At 43.3% G+C, this 15,215-nt stretch overlaps 2 protein-coding genes across 5 annotated transcripts in view; both read right to left on the bottom strand.

Annotated features, from left to right (window-relative positions):
• Positions 1-15,215, bottom strand: part of LOC100619697 (zinc finger protein 420-like) — a 380,349-nt gene that overhangs the window by 349,169 nt on the left and 15,965 nt on the right. The window lies entirely within an intron of this gene.
• Positions 1-15,215, bottom strand: part of LOC103106171 (zinc finger protein 420-like) — a 38,274-nt gene that overhangs the window by 11,299 nt on the left and 11,760 nt on the right. For all 4 annotated transcript variants that reach the window (XM_056812690.1, XM_056812693.1, XM_056812685.1 and 1 more), the window contains 2 exons: positions 4,248-4,374; positions 2,703-2,798 (listed from right to left, as the gene is read on the bottom strand). In XM_056812690.1, coding sequence (XP_056668668.1) covers positions 2,703-2,798; positions 4,248-4,374 — 223 coding nt within the window. The remainder of the gene's footprint in view (positions 1-2,702; positions 2,799-4,247; positions 4,375-15,215) is intronic.

The following is a 15,215-nucleotide window of genomic DNA, read 5'->3' as shown; positions in this document are numbered from 1 at the left end:
TAAACCACCTCCATGTCTGAGTACTAGATTGTGAACTCCAGGACAGCCCAGACTGGTGTTTCCTTTCCTTTGTATGTTCAGGGCTTACCACAGTTCCTAGAACATATTTATTATTTAATACATGTTTACTGACTGGGCCCAGGGATTATATCAGGCCCAGACTCTACCAGAATCCTTACATTCTTTCTCTCTCCTGCAAGGCAAATGCATGCTCTGCCCTCGGCCCTGTTTTTGTCACTCTCTTGCCCTTATTTCTCAGCAGTCAACAGTAACTCCATTGGAACTAGAGCAGATCCAATCCTTAAGATCCCAGAGGCTTCTCTCTAGGCTCTCATCTCCCTAAAGTGAAATGCTGTGGTCACTTGATTGTCCAAGAACAGGACAAAGACTGAGCCCAGAGACCAGGAAAGTGTCTGGAATTGATGATTTAAGGAAAGATTAGCCTTGGATCTCTTCCAAGTAAGGCAGTATTTTTCATTTCTCCTCATGGGCTACAGGTCAATGGAGAGAAAGAAAATCAGTAAACCAGCTGCCTGGCTCCACTATACATTGAGGTTCCCTGATCTCAGCTGGGTTTTCACCATGGCAAATATAGAAATAGGTGTAAATGAAGAGGAGTGATGGAACACAGGAGAAGAGATGATTGACAGATGGAGAGGCAGAATGCACTTAGGGATGCTGGGGAAGTTTCAAAGGACACAATGGGGAGTTGATCCCTGAACCCTGAAAGGATGAAGGAGGATACTGCTCTCTGTCTCATCTCATTGAATAGCCTGAAGTGTCCCAAACAGACTTCTGTGCCTCTGGTGTTAATCATCTTAAAGCTCATCTTGTGAAACTTTGATGGTCAGGCAGGACATCTGAGATTGACCCAAGTAGGATTTATCCTAGGAGGGCAGTCTGTGTATATGACCAGAAGAATCATCTATTTCTGTTGCCTCTCAAGACTCAAGACTAAACTATACTTATGAATTTAGTTTAAGTAAAATATAGTTTTGGGGGAAAGACTTTTCTTTTAGACTGGTCTTGGCCTGTGATCACAACCAAGGATTCAATCAAGATCAGTCTAAATAGATTAGTTTAAGGATCTCCTGAATCCCACTTTCCTAAACTTTTCCCTTACTTGTCACAATAATAAACCACTGTTAATTCATAGTGAAAAGTCAGATAATTCTTGGGAATATATCAAAGAGATAGAGGGTGATACGGTTCAAATAGGGTGTCAGTTCGAAGAGACTTTGGTTAAGTCAAACCCAAAGTTGGCCACCATTACTGACACCCTGACAGGGTCTGTAATCAGAAAGGGCATCTAGGGCTGGTAGGCATTTCGCTAAGCCTTGGAAAAACGTCAATCTTTACCACATAGTTATCTCTTATGTGAATACCGGATGCTTCTCTCCCTGTACTGAGGTTTCATCACAGGGACATCCCTCTTTGAGACCTTCTGGTTAATAAGGAAGTCAACACTGCTAGAATTCAAACTCCATCCAGCCTAACTTAAAATAACATCATCTATAAGGGTTTTATTTCTCATTTTACACAAGGCAATTCTGTGACATCTCCCTCAAGGATTGCCTTTATCACCCACCATAGCAGCCTTCCAAAGATTTCCCTGTCCTCCAGCTTTCCCTTGTGGCATCCTCCCACTCCCTGCCTCACCTTCTGAGCTGAGAACTTGGACTCACATTTCACTGAACAACAGCTGAACCTCTTTGCAGAGTTCCCTTAACCTCCACATCTCACCCAGCTCAGCTGCCTCTTTTTCCTTTTTGGCCTCAAGATCAGAAGAAAAGGTCACTCTTCTCTTAAAGAAAATCTCTTTCCATGAGCAAAGAATCCCATCCCATCCCTCATCTGAGCCCAACGATTCTTCCCTCCAGTGCTCCTGTTGGTCTTTCATCTTTAGCCTTTCCCACACTAATGAAGTAATGACTCTCTTCCTCTAGGAACCAATAAACCATTTCTTCCCAGTTCTCCAAACACTCTCACTCAACCTTTTCATCCTGATGAGATACAGTCCAATATCAGTCCTTGGATTCAGGGTCATTTGCAGTGAGTTCTGCTGGTGCTTTTCCCTGCTTTCTCTGCTATGCTTTCCCCCAGAATCCTCAGTATGGCTCTCCTGAAGCCCCAGGCCACCTCCCCCCATTAGATCTCTCTAGTGTTCCTTCCCATCAGAACCTTCTCTCTAGTGACTGGATGCTCTGGAGCTGGGATCTAGATGGCTTCTACAGAACTGCCAGCATATTGCTGTCTGCTCTGGTAGAGGGGGAGCTCAATGAGGGCAGAGGATGTCCATTGAGGCTCTTTATGTCCCCTGTAACTTAGCCTAGGATCCAGTACAGAGCAAGCACTCATACATGTTTCTGTATACTAAAGAGCTCAGAGGGGATAAGCTCAGTCTTTCTGGCAAATGTAGGAGACTTCCAGGCCCTTTGGTCCCAAACACTGACTTCTTAGAGAGTCACAGACTGATCTCATGAAGGGAGCAGATAGGAAATGGAGTCCAATAGCTTCATTTTACAGATGGGGAAACTGAGACTTAGGGGTTCACTGATTTGCCCAGGGAGACCTTGCTAAAATCTCTCAAAAAGAATTCTAAGTTGGGCCCTCCTGCCCCCAAATCTAGCCCTGGCTTCATCAGAACAAACAGTAGCCTCTGGTCACCTTGGCTCTTTCACACCTCTTTTCCCCTCCCTTACCTGGGTAGTAGCTCCTCAGGCCTTTTTGCTTCAGCATCAATAGAGCTTCCCTCTGCTCCAAATAAGTGAGCACATCTTCTGGGGGAGCTGGAAGCCCTGGGCAAGGAAGAATCAGTCAGAGAGGAGGATGAAGAGAAGCTCATCACTGAGTTCTCTTTAGGGAAAGGTTGGGGAGTCCAATGACACCACTCAAAGACTCTCTTCATGGGGTTCCCACAGGACTGTGCCCTCACCCTACAGTGTCTGTAATGCAGGAGCCCAGGATAGAAGCTTGTTACCCTGATGGGGGACCTGGAATGAACAACAGACCCTTCCCCCCATCCTGTTCTGGTCCATTCTAGCAGAAACTTCTAAATTCCCACACTGGATCCAAGGGTCAGTGTTCTGGGTCAGTCTGGAGCCTGAGACCCAGGAACATCAAAGGATCGGATTTTTTCCCATTACCCTGCCTGCTCCTCCCTTCCTAACACCATTTGGATTCTCCTGGACTGTTTTCTTGGTGAGTCTCTGCCTCCTCTCCTGGGGAAATCAACAATCCTCCTTGGGCTCAATGCTATCTCTCAGCCAGTCCACCCAACCTGACAATCACAGAGGAGGGCAAGCATGGCCTGCAGGAGGCTTACTGGGACTCCTGGAGGAGAGTCTCCACAACCTTTAGTGTGGGGAGAGGAGGGAGGAGAAGGTCAGGGAACCAATCTGGAACCAGAACATTAGGTTTTAGGGCATTTTCTTCGGATTAGGCTGGAATCAGTCCATAGTTTTTCATATCTAGAAATGAGAGGCAGCTAGGAGGGAAGGGACAGGGCCCTGCGATTAGTCAGAAAAGCCTCAGTTTATATTTCCCCACAGACTGTTCCTATATGGGTGCCTCAGAACAAGCCACTTAATCTAATCTATTTCTTCCTTTGTAAAATGGGGGCAATTGGATCATTGAATTAGGAAGATGAAGGTGAGGAAGGAGGCCATAATATTACAGAGAAAACCCTCAGCAGAGCCCTGGGCCAAGAGCAGGTCTTTATAAATGCTTCATCACTTCCCTCCCTTCCTCATTGGCTCTGCTGGAGGTTTGGGGCAATAGGAGGGAAGACTAAAGACAAAGCTGATCTCATAGTGACACCTAGTGTGAGCTATGCATTTATGGAGGTTAAAGAGAAAAAAATCCCCAATAGAAGATACATTCTAGAGGGGAAGAATGTAGGAGGAAAACCTCCTGAACAGTTTTCCCAGACAGGTTTGGGAACTCCAATTCCAGGTCAGGGAGAAGAGAGATGGAATCACTTCTGAAATTATTTCTACATCTGAGATTCTCCAACAAGCATTTGATCTCAGACTTTAAGAGCACCAAAGGGAACCTCCAAGGTCCCATTACGCAATGCAAAGTCCTTTCACAAGAGAACCAGGCAGCAGGAGGCACCTGGCTATGGGAATCAGCATACCAGACCTGGTCCCTTCTTCATGACTGCAAACTGCTACCAACCCTAATTGCTGCTGAGGGCAAGATTCCCTTGGATAGTTGACTCAGGCACCAGGAAGAGGGCTCCTTACCCACAGAGAGCAGATTCCGGGCATTCTCCAGCATCACCTCCTTGTACAGCTCCTTCTGGGGAGGGGACAAGAGGCGCCACTCCTCCCAAGTGAGGTCCACAGCCACATCCTTGAACGTCATCACCTCCTAGAGCAGCCCAAGTCAGAGCACAGAGAAAGCCACATCACATTGAATATCTCACCTCTGGTCAGTTACAGGAGGAAACTGACCCACAGTGATGGGAGGGTTCCAAAGGTACTGCCCCTTGTCAGTGTCAGAGCCAGCACTAGAAGTTGAGTCTTTATGAGCCCAATGGAAGTTTGAGAAAAGCAGCTCTATGGTGCTCCAGAAGGAAGCTGAGAAGTTTCTACTGTGTGAAGGGAAATAACTAGGGGACCCCCATTGCAGCTTGGATCCCAATGGCCCCAGCTGTGGGATGTAGGAGTTAGTCACGTGTCTATGGCCCTGTTGCTGTGTCCTAGTGCAGCCAGCATCAGGGTGAGAGAATCATCAATGTGCCAGAGCCAGAGCCAGGAAGGGAGGATCTGGGGAATGTAAAAGGCAGGAGAAGGGGCTTTAGTACCACCTCCGACCCCAGAACTAACTGTCTCTCTGGGTTGGGGGTTTGTCTTTGAGCTTTCCTGATCTCTAGATCTCTACCAAGCCCAGCCTGAGCAAACTGAATCAAGAATGAGACCTAGAAAGGCTGAGACCTCTCTCTCTTTCTGCCATTCTCATACTCTCTTTACTAATAGATGTTCATCAATCTGGTTATAAGCCCTGAGACCCATTTTTACTTATAACACCGTGGAAGGCACAAGAAAGAAGAGAATGTGTGGAAAGAGCTCTGGAGAGATCCCGGGGCCTCAGGATGCAGCCCAGGGTGACCTATCCTTGGAGAAGGCTGAGCTGATTTCCTATCATTTACTTATTGATCCTATTTACCAGTAACTGCCCGAGTCCTGGTTCTGTCTCCTGACTCAGCTCCACATTCCACCAGCCTGTAATAGGTGAAGTGCAGGATCCAGCTCTTGGGCACTTCATCACTGTTCTGGCCTCACTTCAAGGCATTAGTTGACCTCAGGGGAGCCCCAGGGAGTCACGTCTAGTCTTTCTACACCCTAAACCCATCCCACAGATGTTTGGTTTGCTGTCCAAAGTTGGGGCCCTGACCTTGCCCTGAACTCACACAAGAATCTCTTCTTAGTCTGAGGAGAGGAGGGCTGGGGCATTGCTGGCTCCTCATTATTGATGATTCCAATCAGTCATAGCATCCCCAATTATCCCAGCTCTATAGCCAATGGTGACCCTCCATGCTATGATAGACATCACTTATCCTGTCTGTTCTTTGTTCTGTGCTCCCACCAACCTAACAAAGATCCTTCTGCTTAGGCTTTGGGACTTTAACAGAGGCAAGCCCCTGGCCCCTTTTATTGACAGACAGCATTCCCTTGCTTCCCCTTCCTTCTAGAGATGCCTCAGTTTACCCTTTGGTTAAATTTCACTCCCAGAACCTGTAAATGTGCGCTATACATGTTGGACAAAACAGTAGATGTTCACTAATGAAGAAGAGTCTGCAGTGTTTTTAGAAAGAGACACCAAAGGAAAGAGATCATTTGCTTCCTGAATACCCCCAGCAGCAAAAATGCAGGAGGAGTGAATAACTGAAGACAACAGCAGCAGCAGCAGAACATCAGAGAGAGCAGAAAGAAGCTTCTTTTAGAAACTATAGGGAAGGAGAAAGGGAGGAAGGAGGAAACCTGGGAAGGCTAAAGCTGAAGACAAAGAGGGGATCATGGGAAGAATCGTGTGGAGTCCATCTATTCCAAGAGGATGCTTCTTGTGTTGGATTGCAAGACCACAGAGGAGAAGAGGAGGTTGATACAGAGAAGATGGGGACACACCCAGGGCATCTCAAGGGCCAGAAATTTTCAATGCAATTCCCTCTACAGTCAGCACTTGTTCTGCACTTCTGGGGAAGCAAAAGACAGTCCTTGCCTTCCAGGAGCTCACAGCCCAGTGCAAGAGGGAGACAATACACAGACACATGGGCACAAAGCAAGCTCTATCTAGGAAAAATAGGGAGACAAGGGAAGGTTTCCTATAGAAAGTTTTTAGTCTTTAGTTGGGACTTACAGGAAGTTAAAAGGGGTCAGTGATCTGAAATGTGTAGGAAAATATTCCAGGCACAAGATGAAGCCATTGAAAATGCCTGGAACTAGACACAGCCAGATCATACCTTGGATAGAATGACAGATCTGGAGTCAGGAAGACCTGGGTTCAAATGTGACCTCAGTCACTTCCTAGCTGTGTTATTCTGGGTAAGTCACTGAACTCTGATTGCCTAGCGCTCATCACTCATCTGTCTTAAAACTGATCCTAAGATGGAAGGTAAGGATTAAAAAAAGCCAAAACATTTTCCATTTGGGGCCCATTAGGTGACTGCCAATAGAGAACTAAAACTAGAGACAGAAGGTCCTGGGTTCAAATATGACCTCTGACACTTCCTATGTTACCCTGGGTAAGTCACTTACCCCCAATTGCCTACCTCTTTGCCATCTTCTGCCCCACAACAGATGCTTACCATCAATTATAAGACGAAAATAAAAAATTTTTTAAAGTCTATAGCTGATGGAATCCATGAATCCAGGTTCCCTAGATCCAAGAAAAGAGATTGGGGAGTAATAAGAAGAAAGGAAAGTGGGCTTTCAACACTAAACAGAATCTTTTGTATCTGATCCTGGAGGGAATAGGGAGCCACTGGGGTTTATGGAAGACGGTAATGACACAATCAGAACTGCTCTGTAAGAAAATCACTCTGGTAGGAAAATGAAGGAGACCTTGAAGTGGGAAGAGCCTTGTGGGAGACAGACCCAGCAGCAGGTTATCTTAATAGTCCAAAAGGGAGGTGATGTGGGCCTCCACCAGGATAATGGCAGTGACACCAGACAGAAGCGGGTGTATTGGAGAGATGCTGCAAAGGTGAAACAGACTAATCCTGGTGCCATATTGGATAGGTGGGTAAGGGATAGTGAGGAATCAAGTGGGAATCCTTGGTTTTAAGCCTGAGGAAAGAGGAGGTTACAGCTACAGAGAAGATGGGGCTTCTGTCTAGGTGAGAGAAAACAATGGGTTTGGGACACACTGAGCTCAAGATGTCTACAGGTCACCTAGTAGTAAATCCTTGTAAGGAAATTTGAGATGAAAGACTGGAGGTCAGCACGGAGATTAGGGCAGAAAATGTAGATCTGAGACTCATCATCAGAGAGATGGTGCTTGCATCTGTAATAGCTGATGAGATCACCAAGGAAAGAAGACCAGAGGGAGAAGAGTAGAGGGCCACAGACAGGGATGGAGGAACTCCCTCACCCTAACCCTACTGTTACAAGTTCTAGAGGAGAAGCCAGAAGAGAAGCCAGAGAATGACAATTCAGAGAGGAAGGAGTTAAACTGGAAAAGAGAGAGAACCATGTCCTAAAACCCTAGAGAGAAGAGAACATCAAGGAGGATACAGAAGCATCAAAGGCTGCAGACAGGACTGAGAAGAGGAGGCCTGAGGGGTGGTCTCTATAGTCTCAGGAAGAGAAGAGCATACAGGGTAGGAGGTATGGAGGAGAAGGCAAAGCCTGAGAAGATGGAGAAAGGATGGTGGCCCTACCTTGATGTGTAAGGGGGTTCCACAGATGAATGATCCCATGGGAAAAGGGAGATGAGGAATCACACTGAGGCCAGAGAGACATGGTACCTGAAGTCTACTTGTCCTGAGTAGGGGGAGGCTTCAACTTGTAGTGGGGGTGGAGGTGTCCAGTGTGGCACTTGGAGGACTGGGTCAGCTTTGACCCAGGGACCAGACTTCCAGTAAAATGTTGAAGACAATAAAGAGGTTAACTGTGACAAGTGAAGATGAAATGCCTAAGGAATAAAGCTCTGCTCTTCTGAGCACATCAGTTTATTAAAGCAACATATGCCAATTGCCTAACCAATAAAAACCAGGACCTTTCCTGGGCTTAGGGCTGGACCTCAAAATCGGGGGGAAAGAGACTGATCTACCTTAAAAGAAATTAATTAAATGAGACCAATGAATGCAAAGGAAACAATCCAATGTTGGGTCATCTGCTTCCCAATTAGAGAAAAGATTACGGATTTGCCAAGTCGGGATGGGGAAGAGGGACAGAGGAAGCTCCCTGAAAAGGGGTCCCACTCCTCCCCAACATCTGTGACCAATCAATAAAACAAAGAAGCAATAACTAATTGATCAATATAGACCTAGTTTGGAGATAAGACCCACTGAATGCCTGAGACATACCATTAGGAGAAAACTGCTTTCATTAGACTCAGGATCTGACTATGTTTCTGGTCAGCCTAAGCTCAGGCCTAAACAGCAGGTACAGGTGGTCCAGTTTTCCACCCTGGCAGAAGAGGTTCAAATACTGTAACATGACTTTCTCCCAATTCTCCCCATTGAATACTTTCCCCACCAGACAGAATCTGGACGAGGCACACAACTGAACAGTAGGGAACCAAGCCAGCTCCAGCTCTGAATCACAAGATGGAGAGCGTTTCCACAATTCACCCCATCATTGCCCCAAAGCCCTCTCTTCCTGCCCAAGAGGGATTCAGTTCAGGAGACGGCATGAGGTCAGCTTGTCCCAGCTTCATCACACACCCTACAGGAAACACTGAGACCATGCTTCATGGGAATACTCAGAACAGAGATTTTCTGGAAACAACAGCCATGTCAGCCTCGGCACCTCCTCAGAGATGGGGAGCTCCACACTTTAGTTCACATCAATTTCTCTAGTGAAACCTCACAGAAGTGGCTTCATATTGAACAGAAATCTTAGAGTATCAAATCCAAAAATGTAATCCAGAAGAAAAAATGTAATTTTGCCCCTCATGCCATGAGGAAGAAGGTATCTGACAGGGAGGGATAAAATCATAACAAAATTCATTTGGGAAAAACCAAAAGATCAACCATATAAAGGAAAATGATGAAAAGAAGCCAGGATAAATGGGGAACAGCACAACCAGAGCTCAGACCAGATCACAAGTCAGCAGTCACCCTAAACCTGGGATATTGGTAAGAAAATAAGGAGACAGAACTTCTGGGTAATCATGGCTGCAATCTAGACGCCACACGCTTCCTCTCCCCGGCACCAAACGAAATAGACTACATCAAAGGAGCATAAAAATCACCTTTGGAGGAACAGGAAACCCCAGTACCCCCAGTACTCCACTGAAGTGAAGGTACGTGGGATTTGAACATTTCCACACTATAATAAGGAGGAAAAGCTTGCACAGAAAAGTGAACTGAGCCGCCCTTCCCCCACCCCACCTCCCCCACTAAACCAGCGTGAGCTACCTGAGCGCTCACCGGGACAACGAGTGAGTGGGAAACGTCTCTGTCTGGGGGGGGGCACTCCAGGGTCCTTGGGATCTGGGGACTGCCAGGAAAAAACGTCTCAGGGAGGTTTCACTGGAGAATCCAGCTCTTCAGCGGAGCTGTTCTTGGGGCGGGCTGCGCTGAACATCTCCGCGGAGCTAAACACCAGGGGTGGACCATGCGCTGATTATCTGGGTGGAGCTGAACACCTGGGCAGTGTGGCTGTGATCAGGGACCCAGCGCTCTAAGAAACCTTGGAGGCTGGGAAGAACTAGTCTGAAGCAACCTAAATTCACAGAAAAACCACCCATATCACCCAGACCCCAGACCAAAAAGGAAAGGGGAATAAAACCACCAAAGGGATGGCTCAAATGGCCCAAAATCAAGCCTCCAGGAAGAAAGGGAAAAAAGTGACTATTGAAAACTTTTATGGTGGAAGTACCCAAGTAAAAGAGGAGAATGAGGAGGAAATCCAAAAAAATTCAGAACACGCCTCCCAAAATGGAAACTATCAACAAGCTCTGGAAGATCTCAAACTGGAACTTATCCAAAAGATGGAAACCTGGAAAGAAAAATGGGAGAAAGAGATCAGCTGTCTGACAGATAAGAATGCTCAATTGGAAAAAGAACTCGAAGCATCCAATAGAAGGGCAGACAAGGCTGAAAAGCAAAACCAGTCCCTAACGACCAGAATTAAGCACCTCGAAGAAAGTGAGATGATAAAACAGCAAGAATCAATAAAGCAAACCCAAAAAATTAATGAATTAGAAGAAAACATATAATATCTCACTGAGAAGGTCACAGATCTGGAAAACAGAGGGAGACGAGAAAATCTCTGAATTATCGGTCTCCCAGAAAAACCAGAGATAAACAATAAACTCGATATTATTCTACAGGAGATTATAAAAGAAAATTGCCCTCACGTTCTGGAGCAAGGGGGCAAAATAGAAATAGAAAGGATTCATAGAACACCTTCTATACTAAATCCCCAAAAGACAACCCCTAGGAATGTAATAGCCAAATTCAAGAGCTTCCAAGTAAAGGAGAAAATCCTACAAGAAGCCAAGAAGAAGAGCTTCAGATATAAGGGGGCTCCCATAAGGATCACACACGACTTAGCGGCTAACACACTAAGAGACCGCAAAGCATGGAACACGATATTTAGAAAGGCAAGAGAGCTGGGTCTCCAACCAAGAATCAACTACCCAGCAAAACTGACTATATACTTCCAGGGGAAAATATGGGCATTCAACAAAATAGAAGATTTCCAAGCATTTGCTAAGAAAAGACCAGAGCTCTGTGGAAAGTTCGATATCCAAGCACAGAAAGCAAGAGAAACATGAAAAGGTAAATATGAAAGAAAGGGAAAAGGAGATAAATCTTATCTTTTTCTTTAAGTCAAACTCTCTTCTATAAGGACTACATTTACATCAAATTATATATATTAATATGTGGGGAAAATGTTTTGTGTAACTCTTATAAATTGTATCATCATAAGAGTAGTTAGAAGAAACATGCATAGGGAAAGATTGGGGCATTAAGAAGATTTGGGGAAAGTGGGGGCAAAAAAAGGAAAAGGGAGGGGGGAACCGTCAATAATACTAAGAATAACTTCAAGAAATAGGGGGGGAATCAATAGAATAATCTTTCCAATATAAAGATACACATGGGAAGGGGAGGGGAAGAACTCTCATATGAGAAGGAGAGGAAGAGAGCGTGAAGTGGAATTACTAAAACCTTACTCTCAGTAAAATCAAATCTGAGAGGAAAGAACATCTAGATCCAGTGGGATCCTGAATTCTATCTTATCCATTAGGGCAAGAAAGAAAGGAAAATTAAGGAGGGAGTGGGGGGAGGGAGTACAAAAAGGGAGGGAAGGAGAGGGGGGAGGGGAAGGGAGCATAAAAAGGGAGGGGCTAGAAAGGGAAGCATCTCAAGGGAGGGGACTAGGGGGACTGACCTAAAGTAAATCACTGGTTCAAAAGGAGAAAGCTAAAGAAGAAAGGTCAGAACTAGGGGAAGATATCAAAATGCCAGCGAATCCACAAATGACAATCATAACTTTGAACGTGAATGGGATGAACTCACCCATAAAACGTAGACAAATAGCAGATTGGATTAGAACCCAAAACCCTACCATATGTTGTCTTCAAGAAACACATATGAGATGGGTTGACACTCACAAGATTAGAATTAAAGGTTGGAGTAAGACCTTTTGGGCCTCAACTGATAGAAAGAAGGCAGGAGTTGCAATCATGATATCTGGCAAAGCCAAAGCACAAATAGACCTGATCAAAAGGGATAGGGAAGGTAAATATATTCTGCTAAAAGGGAGTATAGACAATGAGGAAATATCACTAATCAACATGTATGCACCAAATGGTATAGCATCCAAATTTTTAATAGAGAAACTAGGAGAATTGAAGGAGGAAATAGACAGTAAAACCATATTAGTGGGAGACTTGAACCAACCACTATCAAATTTAGATAAATCAAACCAAAAAATAAACAAGAAAGAGGTAAAAGAGGTGAATGAAATCTTAGAAAAATTAGAGTTAATAGACATATGGAGAAAAATAAATAGGGACAAAAAAGAATACACCTTCTTTTCAGCACCACATGGCACATTCACAAAAATAGATCATACACTAGAGGTCATAGAAACATGGCACTCAAATGCAGAAAAGCAGAAATAATAACTGCAGCCTTTTCAGATCACAAGGCAATTAAAATATTGATCGGCAAGGGTACATGGAGACCCAAATCAAAAATTAATTGGAAATTAAATAACATGATACTCCAAAATCGGATAGTTAGAGAAGAAATCATAGAAACAATTAACAATTTCGTTGAAGAAAATGACAACGGCGAAACATCCTTTCAAACCTTATGGGATGCAGCCAAGGCAGTACTTAGAGGAAAATTCATATCCCTGAGTGCATATATTAACAAATTAGGGAGGACAGAGACCAAGGAATTGGAAATGCAAATCAAAAAACTTGAGAATGAACAAATTAAAAACCCCCAGAAGAAAACCATACTAGAGATCCTAAAAATTAAGGGAGAAATTAATAAAATAGAAAGTGACAGAACTATTAAGCTAATAAACAAGACTAGAAGCTGGTACTTTGAAAAAACAGACAAAATAGACAAAGTACTGGTTAATCTAATTAAAAAAAGGAAAGAAGAAAGGCAAATTAACAGCATCAAGGATGAAAAGGGGGATCTCACCTCCAAAGAAGAGGAAATTAAGGCAATCATTAAAAACTACTTTGCCCAACTATATGGCAATAAATATACCAACCTAGGTGATATGGATGAATATTTACAAAAATATAAATTGCCTAGAGTAACAGAAGAAGAAATAGTTTTCTTAAATAATCCCATATCAGAAAAAGAAATCCAACAAGCCATCAAAGAACTTCCTAAGAAAAAATCCCCAGGGCCTGATGGATTCACCAGTGAATTCTATCAAACATTCAGAGAACAGTTAATCCCAATACTATACAAACTATTTGACATAATAAGCAAAGAGGGAGTTCTACCAAACTCCTTTTATGACACAAGCATGGTACTGATTCCAAAACCAGGCAGGCCAAAAACAGAGAAAGAAAATTATAGACCAATCTCCCTAATGAATATAGATGCAAAAATCTTAAATAGGATACTAGCAAAAAGACTCCAGCAAGTGATTAGAAGGGTCATCCACCATGATCAAGTAGGATTTATACCAGGGATGCAGGGCTGGTTCAACATTAGGAAAACTATCCACATAATTGACCACATCAACAAGCAAACCAACAAGAACCACATGATTATCTCAATAGATGCAGAAAAAGCCTTTGATAAAATACAACACCCATTCCTACTAAAAACACTAGAAAGCATAGGAATAGAAGGGTCATTCCTAAAAATAATAAACAGTACATATCTAAAACCATCAGCTGATATCATCTGCAATGGGGATAAACTAAATCCATTCCCATTAAGATCAGGAGTGAAACAAGGATGCCCATTATCACCTCTATTATTTGACATTGTATTAGAAACACTAGCAGTAGCAATTAGAGAAGAAAAAGAAATTGAAGGCATTAAAATAGGCAAGGAGGAGACCAAATTATCACTCTTTGCAGATGACATGATGGTCTACTTAAAGAATCCTAGAGATTCAACCAAAAAGCTAATCGAAATAATCAACAACTTTAGCAAAGTTGCAGGATACAAAATAAACCCACATAAGTCATCAACTTTTCTATATAATTCCAACACAGCTCAGCAGCAAGAACTAGAAAGAGAAATCCCATTCAAAATTACCCTAGACAAAATAAAATACTTAGGAATCTATCTCCCGAGACAAACACAGGATCTATATGAACACAACTACAAAACACTTTCCACACAACTAAAACTAGACTTGAACAATTGGAAGAACATTAACTGCTCATGGGTAGGATGAGCCAATATAATAAAAATGACCATCCTACCCAAACTCATCTATCTATTTAGTGCCATACCCATGGAACTTCCAAAAATTTTTTTTACTGATTTAGAAAAAACCATAACAAAGTTCATTTGGAAGAACAAAAGATCAAGGATATCCAGGGAAATAATGAAAAAAAAATACAAAGGAAGGGGGTCTTGCAGTCCCAGATCTCAGACTATATTACAAAGCAGCGGTCATCAAAACAATTTGGTACTGGCTAAGAGACAGAAAGGAGGATCAGTGGAATAGACTGGGGGCAAGCAACCTCAGCAAGACAGTATATGACAAACCCAAAGATCCCAGCTTTTGGGACAAAAATCCACTATTTCATAAAAACTGCTGGGAAAATTGGAGGACAGTGTGGGAAAGATTAGGCTTAGATCAACACCTCACACCCTACACCAAGATAAATTCAAAATGGGTGAATGACTTGAACATAAAGAAGGAAACTATAAGAAAATTAGGCGAACACAGAATAGTATACATGTCAGACCTTTGGGAAGGGAAATACTTCAAAACCAAGCAAGAATTAGAAAGAGTTACAAAATGCAAAATAAATAATCTGGATTACATCAAATTAAAAAGTTTTTGTACAAACAAATCCAATGTAACCAAAATCAGAAGGGTAGCAACAAATTGGGAAACAATCTTCATAAAAACCTCTGACAAAGGTTTAATTACTCAAATTTATAAAGAAATAAATCAATTGTACAAAAAATCAAGCCATTCTCCAATTGACAAATGGGCAAGGGACATGAACAGGCAGTTCTCAGCCAAAGAAATCAAAACTATTAATAAGCACATGAAAAAGTGCTCTACATCTCTTATAATCAGAGAGATGCAAATCAAAACAACTCTGAGGTATCACCTCACACCTAGCAGATTGGCTAACATGACAGCTATGGAAAGTAATGAATGCTGGAGGGGATGCGGCAAAGTGGGGACATTAATTCATTGCTGGTGGAGTTGTGAATTGATCCAACCATTCTGGAGGGCAATTTGGAACTATGCCCAAAGGGCGATAAAAGAATGTCTACCCTTTGATCCAGCCATAGCACTGCTGGGCTTGTACCCCAAAGAGATAATGGACAAAAAGACTTGTACAAAAATATTCATAGCGGC

This window comes from Monodelphis domestica, chromosome 1 (genome assembly GCF_027887165.1).
Source record: "Monodelphis domestica isolate mMonDom1 chromosome 1, mMonDom1.pri, whole genome shotgun sequence".
NCBI classification, from domain to species: domain Eukaryota; kingdom Metazoa; phylum Chordata; class Mammalia; order Didelphimorphia; family Didelphidae; genus Monodelphis; species Monodelphis domestica.
The sequence above is the reverse complement of the archived record's forward strand: the minus strand, read 5'-3'. Positions and strand labels throughout refer to the sequence as shown.